Genomic DNA, 12,160 nt, shown 5'->3' on the forward strand with positions numbered 1-12,160 from the left:
GACAGCCACAGCCTCAGTGCAGGAGCGCAGCAGCATCTAGTGGCAGAGATAGGTCACTACGCTCTCCTGTTAATGATGTTTCATGACATTTAAAACATAAAAAAGCAAAACTTCTAAAGCTTCAAATGTGAGATGGTTAGCAGCAAAAAGAGAAAAGGCTTCGTGACAAGAGAAAGTCGGACGGCACTCCGAGGCTTCGTGCATTATCCTCGTCGACGTGTCGCTGCATCGGGTGTTAAAGGCCCAACACGTCTTCTGTGTGACAGCATGAAGTAGACGGTGCAGTGTTTTCACAAACTCGTCCATTAACAGCCTGGAAAAACATTTAAGGGGGTCTCCAGCAATTTAGTATTTCACTTTAACACAATTGTGGGACTCCTCAGAGACAGATTCATAAAGAAATGTGTAATGTTGTGTTCAGAGTAGTGAGACGAGTCTGAGTCACAGGTTGGGCCTTTAACTGCACGGGTACCACTCGGCCCGTCGGCCTTTTTCCCAGCAGACATTTGGACCTGTCCCAGTAGGAAGAGCTCAGGCGTCACTAAAGACATCAACGATGGCTGTGTTGCGTTCAGGTGTCCCAGTAAGTCATGGCGCTGAGCCAGCGTGTGTTATACCAGGACCCCAAAGCAGGACAACCGAGGGTTCAGCCGTGTTTTATTTTATAATCTACATCTACTGTGCTTTTCCTACTGTGAGATGTTAAAATATCTTCTGCAAAACTATAAAAGAAGTAAAAAAAGACATTTTCTTGATCTTGAAAATGTCCCACGCCAGCAAAACGGAGTTATATCAGGAAACCTGCACGAAACCTGCAGTGCATGTAAGACCAGAGGAGGTCACGGCTCTCTGGCATGAGGACAGACGTCGGAGATATTAGGCAAAAGCCTTTCAAATACTGCGGCGGTGTTGTGCACAGCGACGCGGGACAGCCACAGTATTTGAAAGGATGGCTGCAGGTCAGCAAAGCCAGCGGAGTCACGGCCATCGATACCTTTGGACTTGGTCTGAATGTCATAGTTGTCGGGGAAAATGTAGGTGGGGCGGTAAGGGTTTTCTTCAATGGGCTCTGAGCACAGTGATGGAGAGACAGAGCACAGACATAACACACACACATCTGGACACACACACATCTGGACACACACACAGAGACGTGACTCCTCTTACCGGGGATCTTGTGGATCTGTTTGAACATCGTCTTGTACCAGTCTTTGGACTTTTCAGTGTTCTGAAATGTAGACATGGAGATTTAATTCACGACAAATGACAAACACTTAACATATTTCTTCTTTTAAAATGATTTCCCTCTTTATGCTGAATGACACAACAACGCTCTCTATGAATACGGAGTACATCAAAGACTCTGTGAACCGACGGCCGTCAGACCCAGGCGTGTGTCGGTTGAGTCGCTCACCCGTACGGGGACGGCGGGCCTGTCCAGAGGCCCGAGGGCGGGCGAGGGCAGAGACAGACGCATGTCGGGCACCGGGCTGACACCGTCTCTCCCGGGATCCGGGCTTCTGTCTCTCTCTGGGGTCGAGTCTGAACCAACACAACGCAGAACTCAGAGCATGCTGGTCGATGTGTACGGCACACGCCTCGAGCTGTGCACAACATACTTTGAAATCAAAACACAATGAATGAAGCAAGACAAATATGTTCAAATGCTCAGCGAGCGTCGTCAAAGTGAAGTCGCTGCCCTCCGAGACGTCACAACACGGACTGTTGACATGACATGCAGCATGTGACACCTGGTGTGTCAGGTGTCACAAGAAGGTGAAGAACCTCACACGACACGCAGGCGTGAAGCGGATTCTGGTTTGATGCGGGTCGACAACTATCAAACGCACAATGTGGATTGCAGAAGAACATGAAGAAGAGTGATGTTTCTGTGTGGTCCGGCTCTCCTTCCACCGCGCTGCAATGTTTCCACCACGTCGATGAACTAAACATCATGAGCTTCACAAGCGGCAGGAGGGAGGCAGAGGCTCCACTTCAGGACACACAAACATTGCTCTGGTTCAACTGTGACGGCCCAGAAATGACAAATAGGTCGTCACACGCGTGAGACCCCGGTGCATACCGTTGAAATGAGGACGAGGGACAGACGAGGACGTGTGACTCATGAAGCACGGCGCCAACGGGTGAGATGCCGCACCGACATGTAAAAAGCACGTTCGCGGCAAACTGTGAACTCTGTGCGACATCACAGCTCACCTCTGTTGTGCTGCAGCGGGGCGGCGGCGGGGTCAACGGTGCCGGAGGGGGGGGTGCATGGGGCCCGATTCTCCTTGAGGCTCTCTGGAGAGTTGGCCTGAACAAGTAACTGTGAAAAGAAAACACAAAGCCTTTTCAGGGATTTCACTGAAACCTCCTGATTGTAAGAGCAGCTCAACAAAGAGGCAGTGTTCCACAGGAGGAAGTCAACGTACCTGGCACCGGGTGTTGTTTACAGGAGGTAAATCAGCTGTGCTGCTGCTGCCCCCCTCAGCCACTCCCTCTCCATTAATCTGGCCTGTCCAGCCACCTGAAAAGAGTCCAGAGCTCCTTCAGCGCGGCAAGAATACAAAACACTGGGATGAGCCTGAAGTGTCCCAGTGAAGCGTGACAGCTCGCTCCCCGCCACATACATCTGCTGTCATTACGCGGGGCGGGGACCTTTCTTTGGAGGTTTTCAGAGATGTGAATATGTCCAGGGAAAGAAAAAAGAAAAAGAGATTCTCCCACAATCTGTGAAGTTTGTCACGAGAACAAAGCGGCCCTTCAGTGAGCTGCGGAGGCCGTTTGTTCCAGTGGCCTTTATATTCAGGCTCTCCGGCCATTCGGCCTCTCCCCCGGCTCGCTGATCTCTACGCAGCCAGACGAGCCCACGGAGCAGTGGGCGCGACAATCGAGCTCTTTGACTCGCACATGGAAACATGAGCGGCCGTTCATCGACAAACACGACGCGTTGCGTAACATGAAGACGAGCCGAGACAGACACGCGAGGAGCAATGTGTGCGATCGCAGCAGCGTTGACGTCGTCGCGGCGACGTCCGCCCTCGTGCCGCAGAGTCGCTCTGACTTACTCGGCTCCGTGCTGATGCGGCCCTCGTCGTCGATGTGGACCCGGGTGGCCCTCAGGGTCACCGCTCCTTTGCCCTTGCACACTCGGCTGGGGTCCAACTCTGGAGGAGAAAAAGAAAGGTTCAGAATATAATAATAATAATAATAATTCACAGCTGCTCTTCTCTCGAGGCGCGGCAGTCGTCAGCACTCTCAGAGCTCACGGCTGCTTCGGGGCTGCTGGGAATTCAAGTGATGGCTACCTCTTGGCCCAAATGACCCAAATAGAACTTCATGAGCAGAACCAGGTCTCACAAACTCATCGCCACGGCGTCAGAGCAGCAGGAGCTCGCACTGCCTCGGCACACGTGGCTCAGCTCGTGAGTTTAGAGAGTTGTCTTTGTGAGCGTGAGGCTGTGGGGCTCTGGGAGGAGGAGGAGGGGGGGAGACGTCACCTGCGTCAGGAATCAGGTCCGGGGAGCCTTTCATGGTCGTCAGAGGCGTGATGCTGACGGAGCAGAGCGCTCGAGGACCTGATGGACAGAATGAAGAGATAAAGTTGTGACTCGTTGCTCAACATTTTACGATATGAAGGGCATTGAATGTGCATGAAGGCCCCGTGCACAAGGACAAGATGAATAATGTTCTGGCCTGAATAGAATGGATCAAACATTGAGCTGATGACCTCCGATTAGATTACGATCAATGTTCTACTTATGTCTCTCTTTTCATCATTTACGATGTCTTGTCGATAAAGAATTTTTTTTTACAATTAAAAAGAGGAGGAAGTACATCGCGCCTCCACGTGTTGACATGAATCTACAGGTGAACAAATATTTGAAAGCCATGCAGAATGCCGGAGAGCCTCCTGCATTACATTCTGTTGTGGATGTTGTGTTTCCTTCTCAAGTCATTCCCACCACACACTGCTCCACACATTCACCACAATGCAGCAGCTTCAGAGCCTGAAGCTCAACGTGCCCCTGAGGCGCAGGAGGAGACTCCCGCTTCAGAGATGTGAGAGCGAGACGACTTACCGCGAGTCGTGCTCGGCCTCACGCTGCCCCCTGGTGGAGAGTCCTGGAAGAGACACGAAGGAGGCAAATAGTTAACAAACTCACATGAAAGAGTGCGATGCACCATGAAGCTCGCGAACAGACAGAAAGAGATCGGAGGACGTCTCACAGTCGATACTAAAATGTGTACAGAGCAGTTCAGAAAGTTAGTGAAACGCCCTCTGGCTGTTTGTTCTCACCCGACACGTGTGATCTTAAACCGAGTGTGGTAACCGGGCCGAGGCCTCGCTGCACATAACGTTGTATTGTTATGCTCGTTTCCATTCATAGATAGAAATGATATGCACGTAGACAGATATGAGGCAGAGGATATACAAGATACCGGATTGTAATTTTGAGATTGGAGCAATCTTCAAAAATAAGAAAAAGGAAAAAAACATTGAAAATAAATGAAAAAATCAAATGAAGTAAAAATTGCACGGGGATGAAATTGAAAAAGCAACATAATAGGAACATGTGTGTTGTGTATGATGTAAGATGTGATCGAGCGACTTGCTTCGATGGCCTCTGAAGGATCTACGACATAGAATGATGGTTTCTTGCTATAAAAATAACCTCAATGATATTAAAATGTGCAGCAAGGGAGCCAGCAGCCCGACGGTGGTCGTATTCTCAGCCACTCAACAGGGAGGCCTCTGATCACGGTCTCATACAGGCGTCAACCTGTGTTTAGGGTTTGGGAATGGTTTTATTCTGTTTTATTTCTCATCAATGTGACTCTTATCAGGTCCATCTGAGTGCAGGTGAAAAGATGAACAGCTGATCACAGTTCTGTCTCCAGCTCCTCTCTGCAGGCCTTTAGTTTGAGTTGTAGAACTCGTCCTCCGCGTTCCCCTTTAAGGCCGAGGAGGGAGGAGGGAGAACAGACACGTTAATCTGAGCCGCCTCAACGCCAAGGCCACAGGAACAGTGGCTGGGAAACACGTTGTGCTCGGCCTGCTGATTGAGGAGACGTCTCATTTCAGATGCCGAGCGAGACACACACACACGAAGCACTCGCCCGGTCCGCCGCGCACACAAGTACACACACAACACACTCGCAGACTTTGTTTTTACCGGCTATGGAAAAAGAAGGAATTGCAAAACCCGTCTAGAATCCCTTGGACGGGGTCCAACCGGAGGTGCTTGAAGTCGTCCCCCTGAGCCTGGGGCTGAGCGACCTGCAGGACAGGCGGAGGACTCGTGTTCCAGGAATAGGCCTCGATGGGAACGGTCCCAAACGACCCCCTGGGGTCACAGAGCGGAGGCCTGATGAAAGCTCTCCCAGGCTGTCCCCGAGCAGCAGGACGGTGTTTCTGCCTCCCTTCTCTCCGGGTCATGAAATGAAGGCGCAGCATCTCAGGGGGCCGTCAGAACATTCCTGTGAGGAGCGTGTCCTCAGATGAACCGGGCGGTGGGTCACCAGCACAAAGACAATCCTCTCACATATGATGGCATCATGGGAAGATGGCTGGCTGTGTAAACACACGCCCCCCCCGGCCTTTAAAGGAAGAGATGCCTCGGAGCCGGAGCGAGCGCTGTGGGACCGGCCAAGACAAACAGCTCGCTCGCTTCTGGAGAGCTCGGGGCTGAAGTGGGCTCAACGTGGAGAGCGTCTGAACGACGGTGATGTCGCTCAGGAGGACTCCAGTGAAACCGAGGAGCTCCAGACCTGGTTTCACGATGCAGACGTTGTTACATCAGACCAGAGCCGGATGAGAATCTATCAATGTTGATGCTTCTCTTGACTCAACATTCACAGACCCAACACGCCGACATCAGCATTCAAGCACCAGAGGGATCAGGCGACCACAGCCAATCAAACGCTCTCTCGGCTCTAGTGGGATTACCCTAAAAGCAGGCGAGAGGATTCTTCTCATATGCAGCTCACACACACACACACTCACACACACACACACACACACACACACACACACACACACACACACACCCACAGTCAACAAGACGACGCTCATGAGCGAGGCTCATTACCTCCTGAATGATGCGTCCTCAGTCCTCAGTCTTCAGTCTTCAGTCCTCAGTCTTCAGTCCTCAGTCTTCAGTCTTCAGTCTTCAGTCCTCAGTCCTCAGTCCTCAGTCTTCAGTCTTCAGTCCTCAGTCCTCAGTCTTCAGTCTTCAGTCCTCAGTCTTCAGTCCTCAGTCTTCAGTCTTCAGTCTTCAGTCTTCAGTCCTCAGTCTTCAGGTCTCAGTCCTCAGTCTCAGTCCTCAGTCTCAGTCTTCAGTCCTCAGTCTTCAGTCTTCAGTCCTCAGTCTCAGTCCTCAGTCTTCAGTCTCAGTCCTCAGTCTTCAGTCTCAGTCCTCAGTCCTCAGTCCTCAGTCTTCAGTCCTCAGTCCTCAGTCTTCAGTCTTCAGTCCTCAGTCTTCAGTCTTCAGTCCTCAGTCTTCAGTCCTCAGTCTTCAGTCTCAGTCCTCAGTCCTCAGTCCTCAGTCTTCAGTCCTCAGTCTTCAGTCCTCAGTCTTCAGTCCTCAGTCCTCAGTCTTCAGTCCTCAGTCTTCAGTCTCAGTCTTCAGTCCTCAGTCTTCAGTCTTCAGTCCTCAGTCTCAGTCTTCAGTCTTCAGTCCTCAGTCTTCAGTCCTCAGTCTTCAGTCCTCAGTCCTCAGTCTTCAGTCCTCAGTCTTCAGTCCTCAGTCTTCAGTCCTCAGTCTTCAGTCCTCAGTCCTCAGTCCTCAGTCTTCAGTCCTCAGTCTTCAGTCTTCAGTCCTCAGTCTTCAGTCCTCAGTCTTCAGTCCTCAGTCTCAGTCCTCAGTCTTCAGTCCTCAGTCCTCAGTCCTCAGTCTTCAGTCCTCAGTCTTCAGTCCTCAGTCCTCAGTCTTCAGTCCTCAGTCCTCAGTCTTCAGTCCTCAGTCCTCAGTCTTCAGTCCTCAGTCTTCAGTCTTCAGTCCTCAGTCTTCAGTCCTCAGTCTCAGTCCTCAGTCTTCAGTCCTCAGTCTTCAGTCTTCATTCCTCAGTCCTCAGTCCTCAGTCTTCAGTCCTCAGTCCTCAGTCCTCAGTCCTCAGTCTTCAGTCTTCAGTCCTCAGTCTTCAGTCTTCAGTCCTCAGTCCTCAGTCCTCAGTCCTCAGTCTTCAGTCCTCAGTCTTCAGTCTTCAGTCCTCAGTCTTCAGTCTTCAGTCCTCAGTCTTCAGTCCTCAGTCCTCAGTCTTCAGTCCTCAGTCTTCAGTCCTCAGTCTTCAGTCCTCAGTCTTCAGTCTTCAGTCCTCAGTCTTCAGTCCTCAGTCTTCAGTCCTCAGTCCTCAGTCCTCAGTCCTCAGTCTTCAGTCCTCAGTCCTCAGTCCTCAGTCTTCAGTCTTCAGTCTTCAGTCTTCAGTCCTCAGTCCTCAGTCTTCAGTCCTCAGTCTTCAGTCTCAGTCTTCAGTCTCAGTCTTCATTCCTCAGTCTTCATTCCTCAGTCCTCAGTCCTCAGTCTTCAGTCCTCAGTCCTCAGTCCTCAGTCCTCAGTCCTCAGTCCTCAGTCTTCAGTCTTCAGTCTTCAGTCTTCAGTCTTCAGTCCTCAGTCCTCAGTCTTCAGTCTTCAGTCCTCAGTCCTCAGTCTTCAGTCTTCAGTCCTCAGTCTTCAGTCCTCAGTCCTCAGTCCAGGTCCCTCTGAGGGGGTCTGGCTCCGCTCTGAGGGTCTTGTTGTCGGACCGTCCAACTTTGACCTTGACCCTCGCTATGTTAAGGGCTCTGTTTGTTTGGGACAACAGGCGTGTCCCGATGGAGCTGTCACCACATGCCACCTGGGAATGTGGCACCCACTCAACCACGGTGCAGACCAGCATACCCCCCCCCCCCTCCTGGGGGGCCGATAGATGAGAGACAGACATGATGAACTACTGCAGTGACCTCTACTGACTGCCTGCTAATGTACAATAACATCTTTAGAAATAACTATGTTTGTATTATTAAGATATGTATCTGGATACTACAGTTTAAAATATATCAGGTAGAAAACTACAAGTTATTTTCATCAACATTTAGAACAAAAAAACTCACCCAACTCACTCAAAGATCACCAAAGCGGAAGACGATCAGATTGTTTCACTAAAATATCGAATTTCAGCACGAAAATACATATTTTGGACGGAGACACGGGGACGGCGTGGACGGAGACACGGGGACGGCGTGCCGTGGACGGACACACGGGGACGTTGCGTAACGCCGCTTGACTTCTGCTTTCACTGGCGAGGGAGCGCTGGTCCAGCGCTGAGCGTGGATCCCACCAGACAGCTCCAAACATGGCTCGAAGGGCAGCCCCCCCCCTCTTCCATAAACAGCGTCCACGCCGGGCGGGCAGCCTGGATTCTACACATTCCTCCAGCGAGCTGTTTGAAGTTCATGTCTAACAGCAGAAGGAGATGTGTGAGGAGGAGGAGCCGCTCTTCATTCTGGAGCTCAAGCTCATGGCAGACGAGTCACGTTGGCGACCTTTAGGCGTTCGGTATCTGACGGCAACAGAGACGCCGTCGCAGCAGCCGGGGAGAGGCGGGCCACGTGATTGGCCGTGGCCAGGCTGCGCTTGGCGAGCGCGAGGGTCCGGCAGGAGCTCGCTGCCAACGGCCGCTAGGCATTCAGAGCCAGCGGAGCAGGAATGTGACAGTTTACCCAGGTGCCCCACCTGGCAGGGCTGCAGGCTGGGGGAGCGCCTCCTCACGGGGGCAACGTCACAGGTACACAGAGTACACAGGGTACAGGTACACAGAGTACAGGTACACAGGGTACAGGTACACAGAGTACAGGTACACAGGGTACAGGTACACAGGGTACACAGGGTACAGGTACACAGGGTACAGGTACACAGAGTACAGGTACACAGGGTACAGGTACACAGGGTACAGGTACACAGAGTACACAGAGTACAGGTACACAGGGTACAGGTACACAGAGTACAGATACACAGGGTACAGGTACACAGGGTACACAGGGTACAGGTACACAGGGTACAGATACACAGAGTACAGATACACAGGGTACAGGTACACAGGGTACAGGTACACAGAGTACAGGTACACAGAGGACAGGTACACAGAGTCCAGGTACACAGAGTCCAGGTACACAGAGTCCAGGTACACAGAGTACACAGAGTCCAGGTACACAGGTACACAGAGTACAGGTACACAGAGTACAGGTACACAGGGTACAGGTACACAGAGTACACAGAGTACAGGTACACAGGGTACAGGTACACAGAGTACAGGTACACAGGGTACAGGTACACAGAGTACAGATACACAGGGTACAGGTACACAGAGTACAGATACACAGGGTACAGGTACACAGGGTACAGGTACACAGAGTACAGGTACACAGAGTACAGGTACACAGAGTACAGGTACACAGGGTACAGGTACACAGAGTACAGGTACACAGAGTACAGGTACACAGAGTACAGGTACACAGAGGACAGGTACACAGAGTCCAGGTACACAGAGTACAGGTACACAGGGTACAGGTACACAGAGTCCAGGTACACAGAGTACAGGTACACAGGGTACAGGTACACAGAGTACAGGTACACAGAGTACAGATACACAGGGTACAGGTACACAGGGTACAGGTACACAGGGTACAGGTACACAGAGTACAGGTACACAGAGTACAGGTACACAGGTACAGGTACACAGGTACAGGTACACAGGTACAGAGGTACACAGGTACAGGTACACAGGTACAGGTACACAGGTACAGGTACAGGTACAGGTACACAGGTACAGGTACACAGGTACAGGTACAGGTACACAGGTACAGGTACACAGGTACAGGTACACAGGTACACAGGTACAGGTACAGGTACACAGGTACAGGTACACAGGTACAGGTACACAGGTACAGGTACACAGGTACAGGTACACAGGTACAGGTACACAGGCACAGGTACACAGGTACAGGTACACAGAGTACATGTACACAGGGTACAGGTACACAGGGTACAGGTACACAGAGTACAGGTACACAGAGTACAGGTACACAGAGTACAGGTACACAGAGTACAGGTACACAGAGTACAGATACACAGGGTACAGGTACACAGGGTACAGGTACACAGAGTACAGATACACAGAGTACAGATACACAGGGTACAGGTACACAGAGTACAGATACACAGGGTACAGGTACACAGGGTACAGGTACACAGAGTCCAGGTACACAGAGTCCAGATACACAGGCAACGACATGTATCCTCTGCATTTAACCCCTCCTCAGTCATGAAGGAGCAGTGGGCTGCAGTGATGCGCCCGGGGAGCAGCTGGGGGTTCAGTGCCTTGCTCATGGACACTTCCACTTGCAACTAATGGGGAGAGCGGGGATGGAACCGACGACCTTGGGGTTGCAGGACGACCCCCTGACCCCACTGAGCTGCAGCCGCCCCCAAATTAAACAGAAATCCCCACCGATAAGTTGCCATTAAATGTGTGAAGATGAGCAGGAGACGCATGCCGCCCCGTTGGAGACGAGCTCAGCTGCCGCCGGATTCCTCCCGGCGTAGAGAGCGGGCGGAGCGTCAGGTGAGCCCCGGACAGTCCAGACCCTCGGGGAGCGTTCCCTCGCCCTAAACAAGGCTCTCGGAGCTGGGTGACAGGAACGCTTGATAAGTGAGTCGTAGGATATGGCGGCTGAGCGTGAATATAAACGGCGATGTGATAATCCAGCAATCCAAAGTGCTATGAAGGCATCCTCGCGTGAGACCGGGTCCCTCCATCGCCCGTCTATTTCAGGAAGGCCACGCAGCCGGCCGCTCCGTCGACAACGGGCCGGCTTCACGCGGCGGCGGGCGCAGGTAATAGTTTCATTACTGTTGGTTCATGGAGCTGGACCGCGTCACGCCGATGGTGACGTCTGCTCTGGCTGCTGTGAAGATGAGCGAGGACACGGGCTGCTGGGGGGCGGCTAAATGCATCTCAAGCATAGCTTCTCACTGCCTCGTTTACATGCGACCCTGGTGCGGGGGGGGGCTTGTCTTTGTGCCACGGACCTTGGAAAGCACAACACTTCACTTCACAGTCCACTTCAGGCCACGGCAGCAGATGGAGAAACCAGACGATTGCATGGGGAGGGGTGGGGGGTATGGGGGTTGCTAAGCAACCTGTTGTAACATCAAGAGGAGTGAAAACAGAAACCTGGTGTTTAAAGCTGTAACTCAGTGGAGACAAGGCTCTACAAGGGTTCTCAGCTTGGTGACTCTGATACATGAGGATGGTTTAAGAGATGAACCAAGGTGAAGAGCAATATCATTCAATAACTTCGGCTATTGTCCAGTTTTGTCGAGATGACTCTCTGGACACACGGTGCAATGGGCCTTCAGTACAAAGACAGTCTCTTTCATGTGTGTCAAGCTATCAAGAGACACTCAGCGAGCAACTTCTAAGGTTTGAATAAACTTTATTGTTCATCTTCTCTAATGTTTGATGTCAGATCATCTTGGAAAAAAACATGAGCAGGCGACCCGGAGGCAAATCCTCTGGTTAAACTTTGAAATTCAGTTTTCGAGATTCATGTTCCCGAAGGCTGCTGCTCTCAAATCCCGTGGACCTGCGTAACGTGACTCTGAACAAGCTTCACTAAGTTTACCACGTGAGCTGGGTTCATACCAACGAGACCCATGCTGATCAACAGGTTTCTGTCTGTCCTGCTCAACAACACAGATGCAACACCACGATAGTAAATGCCATAAAGTGGTACTTCTTTTTAAAAATCTCAACCCAAAAACTCTGCTACACAGTTCAGGTCTGCAGCGGGCTGCAGGGCTTTGAGTAAACCGCTCCCGGTGGAGACACTACAGGTAACATATGACTTCCATTCCCACGAGCATAGCGACTGCCATCTCAGCGTAAACATCGGCAACTCCTGTGCTGACACCAACACGAGGTCTGCTTCACACACATCCACCACTCAAGAAGACTCGGTCGCCGTGGACACACGCTGTGCCTTCTGGGGGATTTTAAATAGTGTTTCATAAAATGGAGCCGAGCACGCACACAGAGCGTGTTAACGTGTAGCTGGCTGAGGTCCTCTGAGTAAACACCACCTAGATACACTGTCTACACGCGCGAAGACGAGCAGAAG

At 51.6% G+C, this 12,160-nt stretch overlaps 1 protein-coding gene across 3 annotated transcripts in view; it reads right to left on the reverse strand.

The window, feature by feature from the left end:
* LOC130207655 (sorbin and SH3 domain-containing protein 1) overlaps positions 1–12,160 on the reverse strand; it is a 42,645-nt gene that overhangs the window by 27,047 nt on the left and 3,438 nt on the right. The window contains exons 1-9 of one of the 3 annotated variants that reach the window (XM_056436347.1): positions 10,489–10,536; positions 4,083–4,125; positions 3,501–3,578; positions 3,069–3,167; positions 2,433–2,527; positions 2,218–2,326; positions 1,415–1,542; positions 1,168–1,228; positions 995–1,069 (exon numbers count right to left, since the gene is read on the reverse strand). In XM_056436347.1, the coding sequence (XP_056292322.1) occupies positions 995–1,069; positions 1,168–1,228; positions 1,415–1,542; positions 2,218–2,326; positions 2,433–2,527; positions 3,069–3,167; positions 3,501–3,534 (601 nt within the window). In that variant the 5' untranslated portion in view covers positions 3,535–3,578; positions 4,083–4,125; positions 10,489–10,536. Of the gene's footprint in view, positions 1–994; positions 1,070–1,167; positions 1,229–1,414; positions 1,543–2,217; positions 2,327–2,432; positions 2,528–3,068; positions 3,168–3,500; positions 3,579–4,082; positions 4,126–5,177; positions 5,853–10,488; positions 10,537–12,160 lie in introns of those variants that run through there. The other 2 variants (XM_056436348.1, XM_056436346.1) reach the window with 2 other exon arrangements.

Source organism: Pseudoliparis swirei, chromosome 17, assembly GCF_029220125.1.
Source record: "Pseudoliparis swirei isolate HS2019 ecotype Mariana Trench chromosome 17, NWPU_hadal_v1, whole genome shotgun sequence".
Classification (NCBI taxonomy): Eukaryota; Metazoa; Chordata; class Actinopteri; order Perciformes; family Liparidae; genus Pseudoliparis; species Pseudoliparis swirei.